This window comes from Entelurus aequoreus, linkage group LG20, assembly GCF_033978785.1.
Source record: "Entelurus aequoreus isolate RoL-2023_Sb linkage group LG20, RoL_Eaeq_v1.1, whole genome shotgun sequence".
Lineage (NCBI taxonomy): Eukaryota > Metazoa > Chordata > Actinopteri > Syngnathiformes > Syngnathidae > Entelurus > Entelurus aequoreus.
The window spans coordinates 28,428,037-28,455,827 of record NC_084750.1 but is presented as its reverse complement, the minus strand read 5'-3'; the positions used below and the strand labels follow the sequence as shown (position 1 = coordinate 28,455,827).

Sequence of the window (27,791 nt, the reverse complement as noted above, 5' to 3'; positions counted from 1 at the left end):
TTTGTCTGATCACCTGTCGCTCTGTTAAAGGGAGCAGTCGGGAAGGAGAAGGTTGTTGTTGATGGTCGTTGAGGGTGGCGAGTTGGCAGCGGAGCACGACAGAGAGACTGAAGGAAAACCATTTGTGTGCTCACTGGCAGATTGACAGACATTTGCTGAAAAGCATAAAATAACCATTTATTGAAAAATAAATAATTGTTCACAAATATCACCGAAGCTGTCATGTCCGTCTCTGGTGATCCAAGGAACCCTGGGGAGCAAGACCTCCACAGGGCGTTTTCACTGGTTTCTTAAAAACAACAGGGTGCTCCTCTCATATGGATGATCTTTGACCAGTGTTTTTGCAGTAGGCTCGTAAAATCTAGCAACACGCTCCCATAATATACAGTATAGAGGATCTTTGACTGGCATTTTTGTGGTAGATCCTTATAAAGAGCATAGTGTTCCTGTCATATAGGCAGGAATAAGAGCAAGTGAACTAAGTTGCTTGCTGATTTAGATCTTTGTAAAACAGTTCCAGGGGCCAACGAGCATGTCTTAGTCATGAAAACACATTTGATATTGGGTCATTATAACGTGTGTGTGTAAAAATGTCACAACTTAATTTAATTCAGCTTGAATCAATACTTTTTTAGGCGCGTATGTCTCTGAAGGAGCCTGCAAGTTTATCCGTAATGGAGCTTTATAGATTTATGCACACTTCTTCTCCCATCTACTCAGTATCAGGGCTTCTAATGTCTTTGCTGCTGTCAGACATAGAGTATTAAACACGTAATGGGCAGTTTGCTAAAGACGCATTCAAGTGACGGCTCAGCTTTCTTCGGGAGAACAAGACAAGACGCAATCCTGCTCATGACACAAGATAGGAGGCCGGTGCTTGTTTACTGAGCAGGACAAACACAGTCATCGCCATCTCTCACAGTCAATGTGCGCCTCGGTGTGTATTTACCATTGGAAAATAAGACACTTTCAGTTTGATTATTTTTGGAAAAATCAATGAGAACTTACTTAATGGTGACATTCAATATTTAGATGATGTAGTAACATGAGTTGTCTGATCTGCAACTCTTTCAAAATCAAATCACAGTTCAACCGAATCCCAAGTTGTTCTAATATCATAAATCGTCCTACAAGAAACCGAATGGAAAAAAAGACCTGCACTTTTTTTTGGAATTGACAATCCCTACGTAAGACAATAACACATGGTTTCTTGTATGGTTGATGAGCCAAGAAGACGCCAATTAGGAATCGTCAAACAAAACACTATTTGTTTCTGCGAGCCTCTACCTGGAGCTGCAGCTTCCAGGAGAAAGAGTAAGTGCCTGACCACTATTCTGCTGTCTTCCTGGACAACTGTCCTTAAATACCTTTTACACAAAGACCCTTACTCTTTGTAGTTCTAACTTTGGAGCCGGTCAGACTGGCCAGTCAATCTTTCCTAGACGTTATTCCTCTGATCAGTTTGAGTCGGGTGACCTCCAACCCCTATCCTCTACTCCTACTTGTGAGGGCTTCCTACCAGATGTTGCTGATGTCTTTACACTTCCTCCTAAAATACAAACCTGCATTCCTGTAGGATTCCAATTTCTTTGGGGCAATAGCCACCACTATCTGGAGCGCTTGTGATGGACATGTGCACTTTTGACCTTTAGTAGAATAATCCTCTAAAGCAGGGGTGCCCGCGGGACGGATCAGGTCCGTGAACAGGTTTTATTCGGCCCGTGGGATGAGTTTGCTAAGTATAACAATGAGCCAAAATTTTTTAATGAAAGAAACTGCTGTTCTAAATGTGTACACTAGATGTCGCAATAGCAATCATTTGTATCTTTGTAGATTATGCTACATATGTAAAAAAATAAAAATAAACCACATAAATAACTACATAAATAACATCCTGCAATTTGATTTTGATATTTTTTTATCTTGATAGATTGAAAATTAACACCGATGAGTTGACTGATAAACATTATCACATAATTTATTCAGAAAGTATAAATGACGACAAATAAAGATAGAATACTATTAACCGTAACATGTAAGTGTAAAACAACAACAACATTCATTTTTTAAACAAAAAAAACAATCCGAAGTTGTCTTTATTTTTAAGTTATCGTTCTAAAGGATTCTGTGACCAAATACAAACACATGCTAGTTCACGATGATATAAGAAAATGGTACACGGTATAATTCACCACACATTCTAACTTGTAATAAACATTAGCAAAAGTCAGGTAATAATAGAACCAATAGGAGTCACTCTATTCTGCTTAAAAAACACTCCATCAAGGTTTTATATACAGTAAGTAAATAAGTAAGTAAATATGTAACGTGGTAACAGGCACATTACCATGGAGACACTCAATCTATGACTACGTTTACACTGCAGGCCAAAGTGGTCTAAATCGAAATATTTTTAAAATCAGATTTTTTCCAGCTGACTGTTTACACTGCAGGTAAAATGTGATTTTTATCAGACTCCAGTGTAAACGCGCACAGGCCCCAATGTGGCCCCAATGTGACCACAATGTGGCCTTGACATCACTTGCATGCGCTTTTCGATAAAGTGAAAACAAAGAAAGTTGACCGAGAGAAAGTCGCTACCACTCAAATAAAATAAAAGTCGCAACACCAAAATTGTCAGGTTTGTCACTGACAGTTTAGTTTTGTTTTTTTTTTTTCTTTGTTTGTTTTTATTTCCTGTCAGTGCTCTTATTTTGGTTGTTTCCTGCTTTTCTCCCTGAGCGCTGTTTCCCCTCAGCTGCGTCTGATTGGCACCTGGCCACACCTGGTGTCAATCAGCCGGCTGCTATTTAAACCTGCTTTGCCCTCCAGTCAGTACTGGAGTATTACTACTTGTCATTGTCGCTGTCTGCGGTAAGCTGTTCCTGTTTGCTGGTTCCCGATAGCTATTTGCAATTAGCTGTCTCCTAGCTCCTTGTTTCTTGTTTTCCTGTTAGCTATATCCTGTTAGCCGTTAGCTGTTTCCAGTTTTTCTGTTTGCTGGTTCCTGTTTCCAGTTTGGCTGTTCCTGGTTTCTGGTTTGTGTTTTTTTTCTTATTTTGTACATTAAATTATGTTTTCCTGCACAGAGACTGCCATCTCTGCATCTTGGGGTTCGTCACCAACACTTTGTGACAAAAATGGTCTTATTGCCCAAACAAAAAGTGACAAACAAGTGCAGAGTTATTGGCGTCCCAATAGCGTTTGACACAAAGTTTACCAACTTCTCGGTTTATAAATAGAAAAGTAACTTTCACCAGCTTAGTGGCCAGCTCAATATGTAAATATAGCAGCACAAGCTAGTTGGCAAAAAATTGTCTGTGTTAGCGCTTATAATAACAATATCGCTAATACTTAGTTAATATTCAGGTCAAGACGTGTAAATGGAGTATTGTTGGTGTTTTTTCAATGTTTTTTTTAGAGGCCTTTATAAGCTGAATATTGTATTCCCATTAGCTGCATTGTTAGTCACCTCGTATTTGCCATATTTTATGACTTAAAATGCATCCATCCATCCATTTTCTACCGCTTGTCCCTTTTGGGGTCGCGGGGGGTGCTGGAGCCTGTCTCAACCGCATTCGGGCGGAAGGCGGGGTACACCCTGGACAAATCGCCACCTAATCACAGGGCCAACACAGATAGACAGACAACATTCACACTCACATTCACACACTAGGGCCAATTTAGTGTTGCCAATCAACCTATCCCCAGGTGCATGTCTTTGGAGGTGGGTGTACCCGAACATGCAAACTCCACACAGAAAGATCCCGAGCCCGAGATTGAACTCAGGACTACTCGTATTGTGAGGCACATGCACTAACCCCTGTTCCACCGTGCTGCCCTATGGGGAACATATTCACCATTAATGAGTCGCTTATTAAAGGCCTACTGTAATGAAATGTTCTTATTTAAACGGGGATAGCAGATCCATTCTATGTGTCATACTTGATCATTTCGCGATATTGCCATATTTTTGCTGAAAGGATTTAGTAGAGAACATCGACGATAAAGTTCGCAACTTTTGGTCGCTGATAAAAAAAGCCTTGCGTGTACCGGAAGTAGCGTGACGTCGCAGGTTGAAGGGCTCCTCACATTTCCCCATTGTTTACACCTGCAGCGAGAGCGATTCGGACCGAGAAAGCGACGATTACCCCATTAATTTGAGCGAGGATGAGAGATTTGTGGATGAGGAATGTGAGAGTGAAGGACTACAGTGCAGTGCAGGACGCATCTTTTTTCGCTCTGACCGTAACTTAGGTACAACGGCTCATTGGATTCCACACTTTCTCCTTTTTCTATTGTGGATCACGGATTTGTATTTTAAAGGCCTACTGAAATGATTTTTTTTATTTAAACGGGAATAGCAGATCCATTCTATGTGTCATACTTGATCATTTCGCGATATTGCCATATTTTTGCTGAAAGGATTTAATAGAGAAAATCGACGATAAAGTTCGCAACTTTTGCTCGCTGATAAAAAAAAGCCTTGCCTGTACCGGAAGTAGCGTGACGTCACAGGAGCTAGTATTCCTCACAATTCCCCATTGTTTACAATGGAGCGAGAGAGATTCGGACCGAGAAAGTGATGATTACCCTATTAATTTGAGCGAGGATGAAAGATTCGTAGATGAGGAACGTTACAGTGAAGGACTTGAGAGGCAGTGATGGACGTATCTTTTTTCGCTCTGACCGTAACTTAGGTACAAGCTGGCTCATTGGATTCCACACTCTCCTTTTTTTATTGTGGATCACGGATTTGTATGTTAAACCACCTCGGATACTATATCCTCTTGAAAATGAGAGTCGAGAACGCAAAATGGATATTCAGTGCCTTTTATCTCCACGACAATACATCGGCGAAATGCTTTAGCTACGAGCTAACGTGATAGCATCGTGCTTTAACTGCATATAGAAACAAAAAAATAAACCTCTGACTGGAAGGATAGATAGAAAATCAACAATACTATTAAACCGTGGACATGTAAATACACGGTTAATGCTTTCCAGGCTGGCGAAGGTTAACAATGCTGTGCTAACGACGCCATTGAAGCTAACTTAGCAACTTAGCAACGGGACCTCACAGAGCTATGCTAAAAACATTAGCTCTCCACCTACGCCAGCCAGCCCTCATCTACTCATCAACACTTGTGCTCACCTGCGTTCCAGCGATCGGCAGAAGGACGAAGGACTTCACCTGATGCGTTTGGCGGCCCGGAGACGTAGGAAGTCAAGGTGAGGTCGGCGGCTAGCGCGGCTAGCGCGGCTAGCGCTCCAACAAAGTCCTCCTGTTTGTGTTGCTGTAGTCCGCTGCTAATACACCGATCCCACCTACAACTGTCTTCTTTGCAGCCTTCATTGTTCATTAAACAAATTGCAAAAGATGTCCAAAATACTGTGGAATTATGAAATGAAAACAGAGCTTTTTGTATAGGATTCTACGGGTACCATAACTTCCATTACTCTGACTTTGTCACGCGCATACGTCATCATACCGCAACGTTTCAGCCGGATATTTCCGGGGAAGTTTTAAAAGTCACTTTATAAGTTAACCCGGCCGTATTGGCATGTGTTGCAATGTTAAGATTTCATCATTGATATATAAACTATCAGACTGCGTGGTCGGTAGTAGTGGCTTTCAGTAGGCCTTTAAACCACCTCGGATACTACATCCTCTTGAAAATGAGAGTCGAGAACGCGAAATGGACATGCACAGTGACTTTTATCTCCACGACAATACATCGGCGAAGCACTTTAGCTACGGAGCTAACGTGATAGCATCGTGCTTAAATGCAAAAGAATTAAGTCTCTGACTGGAAGGATAGACAGAAGATCAACAATACTACCAAACACTGGACCTGTAACCACACGGTTAATGCTGTCCAACCTGGCGAAACCTAGCAATGCTGTTGCTAACGACGCCATTGAAGCTAACTTAGATACGGGACCTCGACAGAGCTATGCTAAAAACATTAGCTATCCACCTACGCCAGCCCTCATCTGCTCATCAACACCCGTGCTCACCTGCGTTCCAGCGATCGACGGCGCGACGAAGGACTTCACCCGATCATCGATGCGGTCGGCGGCTAGCGTCGGATAGCGCGTCTGCTATCCAACCCAAAGTCCTCCTGGTTGTGTTGCTGCAGCCAGCCGCTAATACACCGATCCCACCTACAGCTTTCTTCTTTGCAGTCTTCATTGTCCATTAAACAAATTGCAAAAGATTCACCAACACAGATGTCCAGAATACTGTGGAATTTTGTGTTGAAAACAGACCTGTTTTTATTGGGATACAATGTGTCCGAATACTTCCGCTTCAACCATTGCCGTCACGCGCAAACGTCATCATACCTACACGTTTTCAACGGGAAGTTTCCCGGTAAACTTAAAATTGCACTTTATAAGTTAACCCGGCCGTATTGGCATGTGTTGCAATGTTAAGATTTCATCATTGATATATAAACTATCAGACTGCGTGGTCGGTAGTAGTGGGTTTCAGTAGGCCTTTGACATGCAAATTGGTAACATATTGGCTCTTAATTAGTCATTATTAAATACTTATTATACAACCAGTAATCCAATCCAATCCACTTTATTCACTTAAAATGCATAAAAAATAGAAAAACCTGTGTTCTTGTCTTAAATAAGGATGGTGAATGATAGGGGGAAAAAAGTGCAGTTTCTTTTTAAAATATAATATATACTGCCAGAAATCTTGCCTGCCTTGCTTTGTGTTAGCCCACTCCTTTAAAATATTTAAATTCCATCTTCCATGCTTTTTGTTAGACAATTGTGGAACCTTTGACATGCATTTGAAATTGCTAAAACATACTATAATATAGGACCTTTAATCTGTTGTAACAAACATTTACCAAGATCTTGTGTAATATACACTCTAACTCAGGGGCGCCGCTAGGGATTTTGGGCCCCATGAAAAGAATCTCTACAGGGCCCCCTGTATTATAATTTCATCATCATTAGGGGCCTCTCTTGGCCCCCCTCCATCATGGGCCCCTAGAATCCGTCTCCTTTACCCCCCCTTTTCGGCGCCCCTGCTCTAACTGGACAAACTGCTGGCCATCATGGACAATCCTGCCCACCCACTCCACCTGACAATTAAGGGACAGCGCAGTCCATACTCCAACAGGCTCCTTGTGCGATTCAAGAACTCCTTCACTCCACACTCCATCCAGCTGTATAATCACACGCCATACAGCAATAGATGATATCTGCCTATTACCTGACACCTTCTATGTTAGCTACTTCTCTTTGTTTATAATGTTTATAATGTCTATTTTCTGCTGGATCTACTCTCTATTTTATGCTGCTGCTGTCACATATACTGTATATACTGTAATATTGTACATGGTCATTGGTATATATTGTATATATGTTATAGACATAATATAATATATCTGTATATATAATATACTGTACACATATTATGTAAATATTCATATACATGTTAGATTTTTTATCGCTATATTAGTCTATTTATACCTGCATTGTCCTTTCCATCCCTACACTTTCCATCATTGCAACTGAGCTACTGTGTTGAATAATTTCCCTTGTGGATCATTAAAGTTTGTCTAAGTCTAAGTCTAATGTTTCAACAAACTTACATATTAATATCGGCTCGTGTGATTACATAACTTCTCTACAGCTGGGATGATTCTATCAATATTGATTTAGGGCTGCAGAAACAGAAGATATGGCAGTACATTAATTAGCCAACATTAGATTATTTGCTAATAGCTTCCTGTGGTTTCCTTGTTGCTTCTCATGTAGCCAACAATTAAATCTATCCTCAGTGCAACCCACGTCCTTAATTCTGCACTTTGATTCTACTGTACATCATAGTAGCCATCTGCACAGCTGATAAATCATTAATATTTAAGGGGCATGACTTATGCATTATGTTGCCACAATAATTTGAGCATCATTGCATTCATTTGAGCTTTTTCAAGTTAAAGTTGATAAAAAACGTTGTAGTTTTTTTTGTGAGTGCGTCAACAGTATCATTTGGCTAGTAATGTGCCAACAAGCACACCTGCTCATTATCCAGAAGCTTTTTAGTGGAGAACTATACTTACACCAGGTATTGGCAGTGCAATGCTTTATTTACAATAGCCTTGTGACCAGGGCTGGGCGATATGGCTGAAAACTGTACCACGATATACGAAACCCAAAACCAGTGAAGTTGGCACGTTGTGTAAATGGTAAATAAAAACAGAATACAATGATTTGCAAATCCTTTTCAACTTATATTCAAGTGAATAGACTGCAAAGACAATATTCTTAACGTTCGAACTGGAAAACGTTGTTATTTTTTTGCAAATATTAGCTCATTTGGAATTTGATGCCTGCACCATGTTTCAAAAAAGCTGGCACAAGTGGCAAAAAAGACTGAGAAAGTTGAGGAATGCTCATCAAACACTTATTTGGAACATCCCACAGGTGAACAGGCTAATTGGGAACAGGTGTGTGCCATGATTGGGTATGAAAGCAGCTTCCATGAAATGCTCAGTCATTCACAAACAAGAATGGGGCGAGGGTCACCACTTTGTCAACAAATGCGTGAGCAAATTGTCAAACAGTTTAAGAACAATATTTCTCAACGAGCTATTGCAAGGAATTTAGGGAGTTCACCATCTATGGTCCATAATATCATCAAAAAGTTCAGGGAATCTGGAGAAATCACTGCACGTAAGCAGCAAGGCTGAAAACCAACATTGAATACCCGTTAAATTCGATCCCTCAGGCGGTACTGCATCAAAAACCGACATCAGTGTGTAAAGGATATCACCACATGGGCTCAGGAACACTTCAGAAAACCACTGTCAGTAACTACAGTTGGTTGCTACATCTGTAAGTGCAAGTTAAAACTCTACTATGCAAAGCAAAAGCCATTTATCAACAACACCCAGAAACGCCGCCGGCTTTGCTAGGCCCGAGCTCATCTAAGATGGACTGATGCAAAGTGGAAAAGTGTTCTGTGGTCTGACGAGTCCACATTTCAAATAGTTTTTGGAAACTGTGAATGTCGTGTCCTCCGGAACAAAGAGGAAAAGAACCATCCGGACTGTTAAAAATACGGTAGTAGAAATTATCCGTAAAAGCCCCAAAATCTAATCAGTTCTTTATTCCATTTTGAGAACATTCCTGCCCACACCTTTTTGAGTTATTTAGCTAACGAGCTAACTGTTTGACTGACTGACAGACAGATTTCATTGATTTAAAATAGGATATTTGTAGACACTGCATCGATCATTTGAAAGCGGACTCAGCCGCAATTTAAATGACATAACTATTCCTGATTATTGAAGTACCTTATATTGACCCCTGGTGGTGTAATGGAACAGTATGGCGCACACTTCTAAACATTGAGCTAAAAACATTCATGCAATGGATTCAATGTGGCCACTCCTCGAAAGGAGAATAAAAAGATAACAATCCAAATAATACATTTCATTTAGTTAATGGACAGAGTGCACTTCACTTTCATCATATAGACCGAACGGGTGTACAAGATTTAGCATTCAGCTTAGAGAATTTCCAACTGTACTCTCACATCAATCATTTTGTTTTGTTTTGTTTTTTAATGTTCTGGGACACAACTTCATTCTGTAAAAATAGTAAATGTATTTTTGTACACTTGGTGGCATAATTAAGTTTATTTTTGTACATTTAGTGACACGAATAAATGTATTTTTGTACATTTGATGACATTAGTAAATGTATTTTTGTACATTTGGTGAAATCAGTAAATGTATTTTTATACTTTTAGTGACATTAATAAAAAAAAATTATACGTTTGGTGATGTTAGTAAATGTATTTTTGTACATTTGGTGACATTAGTAAATGCATTTTTGTACATTTGGTGAAATCAATAAATGTATTTTTATACTTTTAGTGACATTAATAAAAAAAATTATACGTTTGGTGATGTTAGTAAATGTATTTTTGTACATTTGGTGACATTAGTAAATGTATTTTTGTACATTTGGCGACATTAGTAAATGTATTTTTGTACGTTTGGTGTCATTAGTAATTGTATCTCTGTACATTTAGTGACATTAGTAAATGCATTTGTGTACAAATGCATCGAATAAATGTATTTTTGTACATTTGTTGACATTAGGGAATGCATTTTTGTACATTTAGAGACATGAATAAATGTATTTTTCATACTTGGTGACATTAGTAAATGTATTTGTTTATGTTTGGTGACATTAGTAAATGTATTTTTGTACATTTTGTGACATTGGTAAATATGTTTTGTACATTTAGTGACATGAATACATGTATTTTTGTACACTTGGTGACATTAGTAAATGTATTTTTGTACATTTGGTGAAATCAGTAAATTTACTGTTATACATTTATTAACATGAATAAATGTATTTTGTGCATTTAGTGACGTTAGTAAATGTATTTTTATACATTTGGGGACATTAGTCTATGGATTTTTGATAAAGTTAGTAAATTTATTTTTGTACATTTTGTGACATTAATAAATATATTATTGTGCATTTAGTGACATGAATAAATGTGTTTTTGTACGTTTGGTGATATTAATAAATGTATTTTTATACATTTGGTGACATTAGTAAATGTATTTTTGTACGTTTGGTGACATTAGTCTATGTATTTTTGGTAAAATTTGTAAATTTATTTTTGTACATTTTGTGACATTAATCAATGTATTATTGTGCATTTAGATAGATAGATAGATAGTACTTTATTGATTCCTTCAGGAGAGTTCCCTCAGTGACATGAATGAATGTGTTTTTGTACATTTGGTGACATTAGTAAATGTATTTTTATACATTTGGTGACATTAGTAAATGTATTTTTGTATGTTTGGTGACATTAGTCTATGTATTTTTGGTAAAATTTGTAAATTTATTTTTGTACATTTTGTGACATTAATCAATATATTATTGTGCATTTAGTGACATGAATGAATATGTTTTTGTACATTTGGTGACATTAGTAAATGTATTTCTGTACGTTTGGTGACATTAATAAATATATTATTGTACATTTAGTGACATGAATACATGTGTTTTTGTACATTTGGTGACATTAATAAATGTATTTTTATACATTTGGTGACATTAGTAAATGTATTTTTGTACGTTTGGTGACATTAGTCCATGTATTTTTGGTAAAATTTGTAAATTTATTTTTGTACATTTTGTGACATTAATCAATATATTAATGTGCATTTAGTGACATGAATGAATGTACATTTGGTGACATTAGTAAATGTATTTGTGTACATTTAGTGACATAAGTTTGTGTTACGTTTGGTGACATGACATCTTTGTATGTATAGTGACATGATTAAATGTATTATTGTATGTATAGTGACATTATTAAATGTATTTTTGTAGGTTCAGTGACATTATTAAATGTATTATTGTATGTTTAGTGACAATATTAAATGTATCTTTGTACATTTGTGTGTTGCTACCACCCTGCAGAGGAGAAGAGGAGGGTCAGGGCCAATGACAGAGAGTACAATGAAAAGTTCCAGTATGCGGTAAGAGAGCTTTTTACATTATGACGTTTATGCTATATGATGTTTGTTATGCAGTGACATGCAGTGAGGTTCATGCCTGGTAAAGCAGTGACTTTTTTTTCAACCTTATAGTTGTGTACTCTCTCCAAGTAAGTTATCAAGAGTTGTTTTTCAAATATTTTTAAATTCCTTTTATAAAACCATTAGTGGTCTTATCTGTATTTTGTATAAAAATTCAATGGAAACTATCTTTCTCCAGAAAGAAAACCTTGCTATAAAAGTCCGTATTTTTTCTTGCTGTAGAAGGACAGTAGCAATAGGGCTCAAAAGGCCACATGATTTTGCAATGCATTGTGGGGGCCGGGTAGACATGCATGTTGAGTAAAGGTGTTGTTTACAATGTGGAAGCGAGCATCAATCTCGATGAAAGTACCAGAACAGTGGAAAAATAAGTTAACTTTATATGCTTAATTGTGTTTTATTGTATCCAATAAAGTTAAACCATATCCAATTGTATTTACAATATGTAAAGTATGTGAAAATACCGTCTAAATATCACAAAATATCTTTGGCAATATCCGTAAATTCCACGTCACCGTGGCAACGCTTCTGCACTCTGACCATATTATTAGAGCAGTCATACTGGAAATATGGTAACATTGGAAAGAGATGTGCTGTTTATAATTTACAATGTTTATGTAAGACAAGAACACATATGCTTTTTTATTAGAGATGTCCGATAATGGCTTTTTTGCCGATATCCGATATTCCGATATTGTCCAACTCTTAATTACCGATTCCGATATCAACCGATACCGATGTATACAGTCGTGGAATTAACACATTATTATGCCTAATTTTGTTGTGATGCCCCGCTGGATGCATTAAACAATATAACAAGGTTTTCCAAAATAAATCAACTCAAGTTATGGAAAAAAATGCCAACATGGCACTGCCATATTTATTATTGAAGTCACAAAGTGCATTATTTTTTTTAACATGCCTCAAAACAGCAGCTTGGAATTTGGGACATCCTCTCCCTGAGAGAGGATGAGGAGGTTGAGGTGGGCGGGGTTGGTGGGGGTGGGGTTGAGGTAGGGGGTAGCGGGGGGGGGGGGGTGTATATTGTAGCGTACCTGAAGAGTTAGTGCTGCAAGGGGTTCTGGGTATTTGTTCTGTTGTGTTTATGTTGTGTTACGGTGCGGATGTTCTCCCGAAATGTGTTTGTCATTCTTGTTTGGTGTGGGTTCACAGTGTGGCGCATATTTGTAACAGTGTTAGAGTTGTGTATACGGCCACCCTCAGTGTGACCTGTATGGCTGTTGACCAAGTATGCATTGCATTCACTTGTGTGTGTGAAAAGCCGTAGATATTATGTGACTGGGCCGGCACGCAAAGGCAGTGCCTTTAAGGTTTATTGGCGTTCTGTACTTCTCCCGACGTCCTTGTACACAGTGGCGTTTTAAAAAGTCATAAATTGTACTTTTTGAAACCGATACCGATAATTTTGAAACCGATACCGATCATTTCCGATATTACATTTTAAAGCATTTATCGGCCGATAATATCGGTATTATCGGACATTCCTATTTTTTATGCATTCGAAATCGTAAATAAATAGCTAACAATTGATTCAACTGATCGAGGGTCCTCCAATGCGGCCATTTTACCTTATAAAAACATCCAGAAACCTCCAACACTATTTCATTCACATGCTGTGACCTGAAAATTAACCAAGTATGAGTGATATTGTTATTATAAGCCGTAACACACACAGCCTATTTTAGCGGCGCATTGAAAGCAGTGAGCTAATGCTAGTTTACGCTGCTATTGCTTCTGCTTCGTCTCAAACTTTCTAAAAAGTAATTTGTAGATTATAAATCATGCATCTCTCACCTGGTAGCAGACAAATGTGGCTGGTGGAATTTCACATCCGAGATGGTCAAAAATAAGTTTTTTTAACCCTTTGTGACGATTGCGATCGAATATTCATCTAGGCGGAATTATGTGAGCGTGCCGTTGGTCGGCATCCCAGCGAGAGTGGAACTTGTACAGTAACTGTTTGTTTTATTATGGTTAGTTTGTATGTTTAGCACTTAGCAATGTTGCTGATGCTAGTGTTGCAATAACACCGCATTCATTCAGCACTCTGCATTAAAACTTATTGCTCATCCTCTTTGTGTTCAGGCTCAAAAATATAAGGTTTTGGATCATGAGCGCTGTGGTTGATGTCGAAGGGATCTGCGGTTTCTAACGCTACGTCACGGATCACGTGACTTGCTTCCTCATTAACTCTCAAAATGGCTCGGGAATCTCTGTGAGATCGATACTATTTTGATCAAATCTCTTTACTAGCAAACTTTGGAAGTATTTTGGTGTCATGAATCAGATATACATGTGTGGAAGTCGCTTACTACCCGTTCCACTATTACACACGGCACAAGAGCCAAGCTTGCAGTTTTTAACAATGGTTTAATTTCCATAGAATTTTCTCACACTTTTCTCTCCAGCAGGACGTGACTTTTCAGTCACGTCCGTATCCTCTCCTTCTCCTGCCCTCGGCCGCTTACTGTTAAAGACAACAGATGATTAGATTAACACGTACCACCTGTGAAATCTAATCACCTGTCAGCTGTGTCTCATCAGCACATGCCCCGCCCCTATCCGATGGTGCTCGTCCTCAGCACCATAGACAGCGGCGGTGACCTTTGCTCCTGCAAGCGCGCTGGCCACACCTCCCTCCACAATATGATAATAGCTTTAATATCGAGGCAACTTGTTTTTCCACTCTACTAGTACAAAATGACAAAAACAAGGGATCGTACCAAAACAAACTCCTATATTCCAAAGGCTCGCTACCTTGAAAAAAATAATACAAATTGGTGGAAATGACTCATATTAGCTATGAGCACGTCTGACTGACGAGAGATTTGAATCAAGTGAAAGTGCCGCCGAACTTGTACGGATTTCGTCAACGGGGTCAGTTTTAATATCGGTTTAAAGAATTTCTGAATGCAAAGTGTGTTAAGGCACATTGTCCTTCGTTCAAATTGTGCGTGATCCACGGCTTTCATCATTAATGTGTCATACATTACATACTATACATTACCTTTTGCACTATATTAATTTATATTATGTGTTTTCAACTTTGTACTTTTTCTATTATTATTTTTTTTTTGTATGTCATTGCCTGCAATAAATAAATAAATGAAAAAAAAAGAAAAAAAAAAAGGGTCCAAGCAGAGTTCCCCCAAAAAACAAGCCCGTAATTACTTATAAATACTTAAATGTAAATAAAAATAAATAAATACAAATAAATACTTTGATCACTGCGCTACCACTACGAAAATAATACTCTATTTGCTTTGATTCAAACTTATCAGTCTGAATTTGCTATGAACACACCAACATGTACCAGGGGATGGCGTTAAAAAGGATGTTTGTCGTTTTGTACGGCTCATATATTTCAGTTATTCGCCTGGAAATTACGCAAATCTTACCAAAAGTTTGAACACACCTTCTCATCCAGTGCGTTTTCTTTATTTTCATGACTATTTACATTGTAAATTGTCACTGAAGGCATCAAAACTACGAATGAGCACATGTGGAGTTATGTACTTAACAAAAAAAAAGTGAAATAACTGGAAACATGTTTTATATTCTAGTTTCTTCAAAATAGCTACCCTTTGCTCTGATTACTGTTTTGCACACTCTTGGCATTCTCTCCATGAGCTTCAAGAGGTAGTCACCTGAAAGGGTTTTCCCTTCACAGGTGTGCTTGAAGCCCCCTCAAGGTGAGCCAGAGGACATTTATTTTCAGTTTATTGCCAGATTAGCAAGAATAAGGACGTCACATGCTGTAAAATGTCATGGTGCACGATTATATTGGCGATTTGCTGACAAACGAGCACGCACCATCCAACCCAGCTGACAAAAGGTTGCGCAATCAGAGGGTAGGCTTGACCCGTTTAGCGTCGTCTCAGATTTCTGCCCTGTACGTGATTTGAAATGTGCAAATTCATCGATTGTGTTCAAAAGGTTTAAAATCATGGAGAAATAACATCTATTCCATGTTGTCATTGTTTTTTTTTTAACTTTTTCATTCCAGGTGAGTATCTGCCTCACCTGCCTTCCCTGACCCCGTTATCCTACAGCACAGGTGTCAAACTCAAGGCCCGGGGGCCGTAACTGGCCCGTCACATAATTTTATATGGCCCGCCAACGCCTAGGAAAATATGCATCGATGAAGTACCTTATCTTTTTGTACTAATTGTATTTGCTCTTTCCATTTCGCCCAAAACATATATAAATGCACTGCATGAAATTGCATACCGTTTAAATGTTAATATTAGGCAATATTGCAACAGATAATATATAACCATAGTTTCCACACATTTGTTAAGATTAAAATAAATACTTCAATATCTGCTTGACTTATGGTTTCAAAGCAAGTTATTCATCAAATTGTACACTGTAAAAAGGACAATAGATATTACGTTAAAATTACGCTGTTTTTGTTTTACAGCATATTCAATTGAAAACTGCAAATTGAAAAAAACCCTCTGTTTTTACTATAAAATATTGCAGACTCCGCTGCCTTTTTTTTGGACTGTAAAATCTACGGTTGTTGTTACTGTAAATGGAAACACAGTTATTTTACAGTAACAAACTGGCAGCTCAGTTGCCAGAATTAAAAAATAGCATTGGTACCGTTTTTCTATTTACAGTAATATGTTGAACAAACTACCTTAAATTTTACAGTAAAATTCTGTATTTTACCGTAAAATAACTGTGGTACCATTTTAAAATGGTAAATAAACGCTGTGTATTGTTTTCCATCTACTGTAATATGTTTTAAAAAATGTGTACATTTTGCATTAAACAAAAATTGGTGACCAGAATTGTAATGTGAAATAAACAGATTTTTTTTTACAGTGTACATAAAAACATATATTTAATAATAAAATGCATAGGCAAATTCATAAATTATTCACTATTACTGTAAATGGAAAAATGGTACCACAGTAGTAGTACCATTTTAAAATGGTAAATAAACAGTGGGTACTTTTTTTCCATCTACTGTAACATAATGTTTAAAAAAATCTGTAGATTTTGTATTAAAAAAAAAAGGTGACCAAAATTTTAATGTGAAATATACAGATTTAGTTTTTTACAGTGTACGTGAAAAAATATATTTTACAATAAAATGCATGGAAAATTCGTAAATGATTCACTATTACTGTAAATGGAAAAATGGTACCACAGTTATTTTACGGTAACAAACTGACAGCTCAGTTGTTTAAAAACATCTGTAAAGTTTGCAATAAAAAACATTTTTTTTCAGTGTACGTAAAAAAATATATTTAATAATAAAATGCATAGGCAAATTCGTAAATTATTCACTGTTAAAAAAGCGGCCCTCTGATGGCAGCCATAACTGCGACGTGGCCCTCAATGAAAACGAGTTTGACACCCCTCTCCTACAGTGAAGTTATATCCATGTCCTTTTCTTTTGTCTCCCTCAAAATCAAGACTAACTACATCACAACATCCAAGTACAACATCTTCACCTTTCTGCCCATCAACCTGTTTGAGCAGTTTCGGGTAGCGGCCAACGCCTACTTCCTCTTCCTGTTCCTACTGCAGGTAAGTGTGTAAGTGTAAGTTTATTTAATTTTTGTATTTAATTTTTTAAACTTATTTAAATTTAATTGATTTAATTTATTTAAATTGTATTTATTTTTAATTTAATTTAATTTCATTTCATTTCATTTTATTTAATTGTATTTAATTTTGTTTAATTTTATTACATTTTATTACATTTTGTTATTTTATGTTATTTTGTGTTATTTTATGTTATTGTAAATAATTGTGACTTGCTTACACATACTGCATGTGACAGCAGACAGGGTTTGGCTGTGTAAAAGGCAAAGACGGATAAATGCCAGGGGCCGTACTTATCAAGCTTCTTAGAATTACTCCTAAGAAGTCTGCTAAGAGTTGACTTAAGAGTAAATAAATTCTTCGCTGAAAGCTGCACTTAAAAGTTAGTTATTAAGCGTCTTACTCACACTTTCAGCGAAGTGTAGGACTGAATCTTAAGTGTCACACTCAGAGCTGAATTACGACATTACTATGTGCCGTAAACGGAATTTTAGGTGACGTCATTTCTGTGTCCATAGAAATGACCAATCACGGAAGGGAATCCGTTGTCTAAGAATAAAGAAATATCTTGGAAATATTTAAGTGGACAATGGGAGTGTATATTTTGACAATAAACTACAAAATAATACAAAACAAACTAGTCCCCGCCGGCACTCACGCTACCGCTCCCTCTCTTCTATCGCCCACACACTCACTGACGTCACTCACCTCACGGCCACACACATACGCTACTGTCATAACATTTTCTTTCCAATTCATTAATTAGGCAACTAATTTGAAACTGGTGTGGGTGGCTCTATATATACTAGCCCACTGCAGCCACATGCAGAAATCAACAAGGAATCGAAAAGTATTAAATCTGTGACAAAAATAATATCCGCTCTGTCTAAACGATACCGTTTGATCAGCTGCTCGTCATCAAAAAAAAACAAAACATTGTTCCGTTCCCTGAACGTTCGCGCACGTCTCTCTCGCCTCAGTGCCATCCCCTGCTGGCAACTCCTAACCACTTAAGACACCTCTGAAGGTCTCTTAAATATCGTGGAGAGTAGGAGTGATTCTTAGACTTAAGAACGTTGATAAAAAGCTTTTATTCTTAAGTTTGAGAGTAGGACTAAATTTCGCAAATTCTCAGGACTTAAGTGTAAAATGGCACTCTAAGAAGCTTGATAAGTACGGCCCCAGATCTTTTGTCAGGCCTCCAAAGTGAGATCTTTGACACCTACTGCCTCATTCTTGTCAGAGCCCTGATTGCAGAAACTGCTGCCGGCCGCAATGTCTGCTCTGCAGAGTGTTATTCTGTATCTAGTTGATCCCTCAGGTGTCCTCCCTGTCCTGGTTCACCACCATCGTGCCTTTGGGGATGGTGCTGAGCATCACGGCTGTGAAGGACGCTTCAGACGACTATGTGAGCGTTATAAAGGGAATCAAACTCGCACATCGGAACAGGTTAAATACACTCTTCTTTTCTGTCGTCTCCTGCAGTTTCGCCACCAGAGCGACAACCAAGTGAACAACCGGAAGTCTCAAGTGCTCATCAGTGGCTCGTAAGTTTGACAATGAGATTATTATTGATTTCTGTACTGTTATGTTTTTTTTTAGACTTATTTTGCTGTGTCATCATATTTGTCTGTTGTTTTTTTTAACCATATGTTGCTGTCTCAGGCTTAAGAATGAAAAATGGATGAACGTTCGCGTGGGTGACATCATCAAATTAGAGAATAATCAGTTTGTGGCGGTAAGTAACTTATTTTAAAAGGTTCTGTGACGTAGCTCGTACTTTAAAAAACTTGTATTGCCCATTGAATTTAATGGAAATTAATTGAATTGCTGCTTTGTTCCCCCAAAACAGCACCATTTTAACCTGTAATGGGAATTTTAAACGGAAAAATTAACTATTCAAAAATGTATATTGTATAAAAACAACAACAGTAGTTTTATGATCTACTGTAATAATAATGTACATCGTTTAACTTGGAGAATGGATTTCTACAATGTCTCTATTTTGAGCTGCTTCTCCGTCAAACACACCATCAGCTGCCTTTTCATATTTTCATGAGTAAATGTCCACCGTCTAGATATTATTTCAACATCCTTGGCTGCTGCTGATAGACTCATTCTGCTTCAGTGTTGATCGGACCGGTGCTTTATTCACCAAGTCAGCGACACGCTTAATCATGTTTTTGATGATGTCTTTCTTCAATTCAATGACTATCATTCACTTCCTCTCAGAACTGTCCTTCACGTTTATTTTCAAAGGAAGATGTTTTGTCGTTTAACCCATAAAAGGTCACTAAAATTCACTTCCACTTATGTGTATTCACAAAAAACTGTCTGCTTTCAAAAATTGCCTTAAAAATATATATATATATTTTTTAATTACTTCAGCCTGATTAATACATGTGAAATTGAATCATATTTTGGGTATTTTCACCATTTAAAAGTTATTGATTTTTTCTACAGCGTAAGATTTTAAATTAAAACTCACACTTTAAGTCCGAAGGACAAAAACTGTATGCTTCCCAAAAATTGCCTTAAAAATATTCATATTTTTTAAAAATTACTTCAGCCTGAATAATACATGTGAAATTGAATCATATTTTGGGTATTTTCACCATTTAAAGGTAATTGATTTTTTCTACAGTGTAAAACTCACACTTTAAGTCCGAAGGACAAAAAATGTCCGCTTCCCAAAATCTGCTGTAAAAATATTGAATACCAATATTTTTTTCTTCTTCTTTAATACATTTTTAACAATACTTTTTGCTTAGATATTACATGTTATTATACTTTTTAGGGTTTAGGTGACATGATGTTTAATTCACCTATCTTATCTTTTTTCCTTATTATCTTTTACGTTCCTAATGCTGAGTCCCACTTGAATTGAACCCCTTAATTCCTATGTGTCAAAGTCAAGGCCCGCAGCCCACACATTAATTATCTATGGCCCCTGGGATGGTATTTGATTAGTAATAGAAACGGCCCGCAGGCCACAGCCATGGACCCCATCAAGTCATAAAAATGGGGTCCCACAATAAATTTTCGAGGTCCCACTTTTTTGTAACCGTTTTGAAAACAAATGATGAATGTATGCATTATCCTGTTATATCTCACATTCTATATTGTGTTTTGGAAAAAGGTTGTCATAAACGTTACTTAATTCTTTAAAACAATGATACAAAAGAAAACACATTTTTATGCATATGTAAATGTATTCAGTTATAAACATTCATTCACTTTCTTCTTTCCTTCATGCATCTAAACTTTACCGCTGCCGGTAGTTTTTTCTATATTTTTATTGTAATATTTTCAGAATGTGTTTGTTAAATTTTGGGCCAAAGTAAGACAAAGAAAACAATCTGAAGTTGTCTTTATATTTTAGTTTCAATGCCATGATTTTAATAGTCCGGCCCGCGTGTGCACAGATTTTCCTCCACGCGGCCCCTGAGCTAAAATCAATCAATCAATCAATCAAAGCATATTTATATAGCCCTAAATCACAAATGTCTCAAAAGGCTGCATAAGCCACAACGACATCTTCGGCTCAGATCCCACATCAGGGCAAGGAAAAACTCAACCCAATGGGCTACAATGAGAAACCTTGAAGGGGACTGCAAATGTGGGGACCCCTCCTTGGGCGACCGGGGAATGGACGTCGAGTGGATCTAGTTAATAGTGTGAGAGTCCAGTCCATAGTGGACCTAACATATTAGTGTGAGAGTCCAATCCATAGTGGACCTAGTTAATAGTGTGAGAGTCCAGTCCATAGTGGACCTAACATATTAGTGTGAGAGTCCAATCCATAGTGGACCTAGTTAATAGTGTGAGAGTCCAGTCCATAGTGGATCTAGTTAATAGTGTGAGAGTCCAGTTCATAGTGGATCTAGTTAATAGTGTGAGAGCCCAGTCCATAGTGGATCTAGTTAATAGTGTGAGAGTCCAGTTCATAGTGGATCTAGTTAATAGTGTGAGAGTCCAGTCCATAGTGGATCTAGTTAATAGTGTGAGAGTCCAGTCCATAGTGGATCTAGTTAATAGTGTGAGAGTCCAGTCCATAGTGGATCTAGTTAATAGTGTGAGAGTCCAGTCCATAGTGGATCTAGTTAATAGTGTGAGAGTCCAGTCCATAGTGGACCTAGTTAATAGTGTGAGAGTCCAGTCCATAGTGGATCTAGTTAATAGTGTGAGAGTCCAGTCCATAGTGGATCTAGTTAATAGTGTGGGAATCCAGTCCATAGTGGATCTAGTTAATAGTGTGAGAGTCCAGTCCATAGTGGATCTAGTTAATTGTGTGAGAGTCCAGTCCATAGTGGATCTAGTTAATAGTGTGAGAGTCCAGTCCATAGTGGATCTAGTTAATAGTGTGAGAGTCCAGTCCATAGTGGATCTAGTTAAAAGTGTGAGAGTCCAGTCCATAGTGGATCTAGTTAATAGTGTGAGAGTCCAGTCCATAGTGGATCTAGTTAATAGTGTGAGAGTCCAGTCCATAGTGGATCTAGTTAAAAGTGTGAGAGTCCAGTCCATGGTGGATCTAGTTAATAGTGTGAGAGTCCAGTCCATAGTGGATCTAGTTAATAGTGTGAGAGTCCAGTCCATAGTGGATCTAGTTAATAGTGTGAGAGTCCAGTCCATAGTGGATCTAGTTAATAGTGTGAGAGTCCAGTCCATAGTGGATCTAGTTAATTGTGTGAGAGTCCAGTCCATAGTAGATCTAGTTAATTGTGTGAGAGTCCAGTCCATAGTGGATCTAGTTAATAGTGTGAGAGTCCAGTCCATAGTGGATCTAGTTAATAGTGTGAGAGTCCAGTCCATAGTGGATCTAGTTAAAAGTGTGAGAGTCCAGTCCATAGTGGATCTAGTTAATAGTGTGAGAGTCCAGTCCATAGTGGATCTAGTTAATAGTGTGAGAGTCCAGTCCATAGTGGATCTAGTTAAAAGTGTGAGAGTCCAGTCCATAGTGGATCTAGTTAATAGTGTAAGAGTCCAGTCCATAGTGGATCTAGTTAATAGTGTGAGAGTCCAGTCCATAGTGGATCTAGTTAATAGTGTGAGAGTCCAGTCCATAGTGGATCTAGTTAATAGTGTGAGAGTCCTGTCCATAGTGGATCTAGTTAATAGTGTGAGATTCCAGTCCATAGTGGATCTAGTTAATAGTGTGAGAGTCCAGTCCATAGTGGATCTTGTTAATAGTGTGAGAGTCCAGTCCATAGTGGATGTAGTTAATAGTGTGAGAGTCCAGTCCATAGTGGATCTAGTTAATAGTGTGAGAGTCCAGTCCATAGTGGATCTAGTTAATAGTGTGAGAGTCCAGTCCATAGTGGATCTAGTTAATAGTGTGAGAGTCCAGTCCATAGTGGATCTAGTTAATAGTGTGAGAGTCCAGTCCATAGTGGATCTAGTTAATAGTGTGAGAGTCCAGTCCATAGTGGATCTAGTTAATAGTGTGAGAGTCCAGTCCATAGTGGATCTAGTTAATAGTGTGAGAGTCCAGTCCATAGTGGATCTAGTTAATAGTGTGAGAGTCCAGTCCATAGTGGATCTAGTTAATAGTGTGAGAGTCCAGTCCATAGTGGATCTAGTTAATAGTGTGGGAGTCCAGTCCATAGTGGATCTAGTTAATAGTGTGAGAGTCCAGTCCATAGTGGATCTAGTTAATAGTGTGAGAGTCCAGTCCATAGTGGATCTAGTCAATAGTGTGAGAGTCCAGTCCATAGTGGATCTAGTTAATAGTGTGAGAGTCCAGTCCATAGTGGATCTAGTTAATAGTGTGGGAGTCCAGTCCATAGTGGATCTAGTTAATAGTGTGAGAGTCCAGTCCATAGTGGATCTAGTTAATAGTGTGAGAGTCCAGTCCATAGTGGATCTAGTTAATAGTGTGAGAGTCCAGTCCATAGTGGATCTAGTTAATAGTGTGAGAGTCCAGTCCATAGTGGATCTAGTTAAAAGTGTGAGAGTCCAGTCCATAGTGGATCTAGTTAATAGTGTGAGAGTCCAGTCCATAGTGGATCTAGTTAATAGTGTGAGAGTCCAGTCCATAGTGGATCTAGTTAATAGTGTGAGAGTCCAGTCCATAGTGGATCTAGTTAATAGTGTGAGAGTCCAGTCCATAGTGGATCTAGTTAAAAGTGTGAGAGTCCAGTCCATAGTGGATCTAGTTAATAGTGTGAGAGTCCAGTCCATAGTGGATCTAGTTAATAGTGTGAGAGTCCAGTCCATAGTGGATCTAGTTAATAGTGTGAGAGTCCTGTCCATAGTGGATCTAGTTAATAGTGTGAGATTCCAGTCCATAGTGGATCTAGTTAATAGTGTGAGAGTCCAGTCCATAGTGGATCTTGTTAATAGTGTGAGAGTCCAGTCCATAGTGGATCTAGTTAATAGTGTGAGAGTCCAGTCCATAGTGGATCTAGTTAATAGTGTGAGAGTCCAGTCCATAGTGGATCTAGTTAATAGTGTGAGAGTCCAGTCCATAGTGGGGCCAGCCGGAGATCATCTTGAGTGGAGACAAGTCAGCGTCGCAGAGACATCCCCAACTGATGCACAAATGAGTGGTCCACCCCGGGTCCTTTGAACAGCTAGCGCATCATCTGTGAAAAGAGACGGCAGATCAACTGGTCTAAAAGGGGGGTCTATTTAAAGGCTAGAGTATACAAATGAGTTTTAAGATGGCACTTAAATGCTTCTACTGAGGTAGCATCTCTAACTGTTACACAATGAGTTTGCCACCCCTGCATTAATTCATGCTAACCTCTGCATGGGTTTGCAGGCCGACCTGCTGCTGTTGTCCAGCAGTGAACCTCATGGGCTGTGTTACATTGAGACCGCGGAACTGGACGGGTCAGTGAACGCACCGTGTCATTAAGGTGAAAGGGAACCGGCTTTTAGATGTGTTCAGTGTCTTGCAGAGAGACCAACATGAAGGTGCGGCAGTCTGTCTCGGTGACGTCAGAACTGGGGGATCCCAACAACTTGGCGGCGTTTGATGGTGAAATTCTGACACGCTTTATTTTTGTCTTGCCTTTACTATATTGTTTTACATCAATGCAGCATTCTTATGTGAAGGCAAGGTGGTCTGCGAGCCCCCCAACAACAAACTGGATCATTTTGACGGGACTCTGTACTGGAGAGCCATGAAGTGTACTTTAACCAACCAGAACATGCTCCTTCGAGGGTGTGTGCTCCGCAACACCGAGGCCTGCTTCGGCCTGGTCATCTTTGCAGGTAAAAAAAAAAGAAAAGTTTTTGTGATGACATTTTAGTTGCATGTCCATAAATTTAAGTATTATTTAGCACGGTGTCGTGTACCGCAGAAGGGCGGCGTGGGTGTGTGATAGATCAGGGAAGACACCGGTGAACTAAAGCTTCTGTATTGACAAGCTGATATCACAACAGGTTCTGCAGTCTATTTGTGGGATCAACCAACCAGCTCCTATAGCGCCGCCCTAGTGGCTCCCTGAAACATTTTTAAAAAAGGATTGAAAATGGAAAAAGATGGGGGAAAATACATATTTTTTTAGTATGGGGAACATATTCACCATTAATGCATACCTACCAACCCTCCGATTTTCCAGGGAGACTCCCGAATTTCAGTGCCCCTCCCGAAAATCTCCCGGGGCAACCATTCTCCCGAATTTCTCCCATTTTCCACCCGGACAACAATATAAAGGCACTGCCTTTGGCGTCCTCTACAACCTGTCGTCACGTCCGCTTTTCCTCCATACAAACAGCGTGCCGGCCCAGTCACATAATATATGCGGCTTTTACACACACACATAAGTGAATGCAAGGCATACTTGATCAACAGTCATACAGGTCACACTGACGGTAGCCGTATAAACAACTTTAACACTGTTACAAATATGTGCCACACTGTGAACCCACACCAAACAAGAATGACAAAACACATTTTGGGAGAACATCCGCACCGCAACACAACACAACATAAACACAACAGAACAAATACCCAGAACACCTTGCAGCACTAACTCTTCCGGGACGCTACAATATATACCCCCCCCCCCCCATTTCCCGAATTCGGAGGTCTCAAGGTTGGCAAGTATGCATTAATGAGTTGCTTATTAACATGCAAATTAGTAACATATTGGCTCTTAATTAGTCATTATTAAGTACTTATTAATGCCTTCTTCTGCATGGCTTTATTATACAACCAGTAATCCAATCCAATTCTCTTTATCTGTATAGCACATTTAAACAACACAAATGATTCCAAAGTGCTGCACAACAATATTAAAAACAATATTCAAATATTATCCTTAGCTCTACCAATGACTGTAAGCCAGTAAGCCATTAACTAAGAGTCTTCCCTGCCATTAACTAAGAGTCTTCCCTCAATAACCTCATAATTATTGCTTATTAGTAACCCTGACCCTTATATGTTCCCCTAGTGTCCAAATAACTCTATATTAAGTCTGTGTTACTTAGAATATGTTCCCCATACAAAAGTGTTACCTTTCTTTGTTTTCGCATGTTTTTTGTTTGAGGACAAACATGACACAAACCTTCCCTATTGTTAGAAAGCCCACTGTTTAATATGTTTGTGTGTATTCTTCACTGATGAGAGTATTTGGTGAACATCGTTTTGTCCTACTAATTTTGACGGTTGTTAAACTCACCATAGAGTGGACTGTGACGCAACAGTTTGTTTACATGTAAAATCTTCCACTCCTTCTTTGTCTCGTTTTGTCCACCAAAAGTTTTATACTGTGCGTGAATGCACAAAGGCGAGCTTTGTTGATGTTGTTGACTTGTTGGAGTGCTAAACAGGCATATTTGGTCACTGCATGACTGCAAGCTAATCAATGCTAACATGCTATTTAGGCTAGCTGTATGTACATATTGCATCATCATGCCTCATTTGTAGGTATATTTGAGCTCATTTAATATCCTTTACTTATGTCCTCTGTATATTTAATTTACCTTTGCATGTCTAATGACACATTATCTGTATGTAATATTGGCTGCATTTCAGATAGTTGTTTGTGTGCCATGTTGTTCCAGACCACAGCAAACGTTCCCTAGCTTGCCAAAGATTGTAATAAATCTATTAAACGAAGACAGTTTACTTAACTTGGACACACACATCTATACCTTTGGCCATTAAAAGCCAGTAATTTCCAGGATTATCTCACCTTCTGAGTAGCCTCTGACTTACTAATAGTTTCTTATGTTGTAAAAATGTGTAGAATAATTATTAAATTTCAACATTTCTGTCAACAAAGATTTGCTTCAGCCTGCGACACATAGCCATTTGATAGTAGGCTATTATAGCTAATATAGACACTTATGTCATGTGTTGCCTTCATTATAACACTTATATACGGCCTTTCATTTTCAGACAGATTAGTTTTTGTATTTTTGGTCGAATATGGCTTGGATTTTCTATGAAAACATTTTAATTTTAAGAAAAATGTATAATTATGTCGGACCAATTTTGGAATCACTGACCTTGAACATTCCAATCACCCGGAACATTGCATATGTCAACGTTGAAAAAGCTAGGCTATTTATAATTTCCTATGCACACATTTTAATGAAACTGCAAAAAAACATACTAAAACTAATCTACTAAAACTCTGTCATTTAAGATGACATCACCGCTGTAACAATTTTCATCAAAGGCAGTTAATAATTTTTTGGTTAAATCATGCCAGCAAGTGACAAGCTAACCAACTAACTATAGCTTGGCTAGCAACAGTTAAGGTTAAAATATTCCTACAGTCGCCTGGTGTTAAAAGTGAATTAATGTGTTAACTGGGTATGTTTTAGATCAGGGGTAGGGAACCTATGGCTCTCGAACCAGATGTGGCTCTTTTGATGACTGCGTCTGGCTCTCAGATAAATCTTAGCTGACATAGTTGAACACGATAAGTAATGAATAATTCCGCTGGTAATCACAGTGTTAAAAATAATGTTCAAAATATAAAACTTTCTCATGCATTCTAATCCATCCATCCGTTTTCTACCGCACCTGTTCAAGACGTCACATTAAAGGTAAGAAGTATTTTATGTATTATTGGTTAGCTTCAGAATAACAATGCTATCAAAAAGAATAAGAGACTTATTGTACTCTAAAAATGTTGGTCTTACTTAAAAATGCACACATTTAGTTGTATTCAGTGTTAAAAAAATATTATATAGCTCACGGATATATATTTTAAAATATTTGGCTTTCATGGCTCTCTCAGCCAAAAAGGTTCCCGACCCCTGCTTTAGATGGAAAGAAGACAGAAAAGTGGTCAAAGACTTTAGGAACTTTTCTTAGAGATATTTAAAGAAAATATTTAAGTTTTTTTTTTACATTATTAACATTTTTAGTAACTTTTAGAACAGCTACTGTTGATTAAAGTTGATTGAATTTGATTTATTTTTATTCATCCTTTTTTATTATTTTTAATTGAAAAATACAGACCAACAAATAACAGCTACATACTGTAAAATCATGTCGGATGGTTCTGGAATTACTAATATAGAACATACCAATCACCTAAAACATTGGATATGGCTGTCTTGGAAAAAAAAAGCTATTTATAATTTCCTACATAGACATTTTAATCAAAATGCAAAAACATAGTGAAACTGATCTCC

General features: G+C 38.0%; 1 protein-coding gene across 6 annotated transcripts in view; it reads left to right on the top strand.

The window, feature by feature from the left end:
- atp8b2 (ATPase phospholipid transporting 8B2) overlaps window positions 1–27,791 on the top strand; it is a 117,936-nt gene that overhangs the window by 18,078 nt on the left and 72,067 nt on the right. For 3 of the 6 annotated variants that reach the window (XR_009822184.1, XM_062029897.1, XM_062029899.1), the window contains 8 exons: window positions 11,488–11,546; window positions 17,058–17,171; window positions 18,499–18,597; window positions 18,675–18,736; window positions 18,855–18,927; window positions 23,953–24,023; window positions 24,092–24,171; window positions 24,249–24,407. Coding sequence is in view for 5 of the 6 variants with exons in the window: in XM_062029897.1 (XP_061885881.1) it covers window positions 11,488–11,546; window positions 17,058–17,171; window positions 18,499–18,597; window positions 18,675–18,736; window positions 18,855–18,927; window positions 23,953–24,023; window positions 24,092–24,171; window positions 24,249–24,407 (717 nt within the window). In the remaining variant the exon portion in view is untranslated. Of the gene's footprint in view, window positions 1–11,487; window positions 11,547–17,057; window positions 17,172–18,432; window positions 18,598–18,674; window positions 18,737–18,854; window positions 18,928–23,952; window positions 24,024–24,091; window positions 24,172–24,248; window positions 24,408–27,791 lie in introns of those variants that run through there. The other 3 variants (XM_062029898.1, XM_062029901.1, XM_062029902.1) reach the window with 3 other exon arrangements.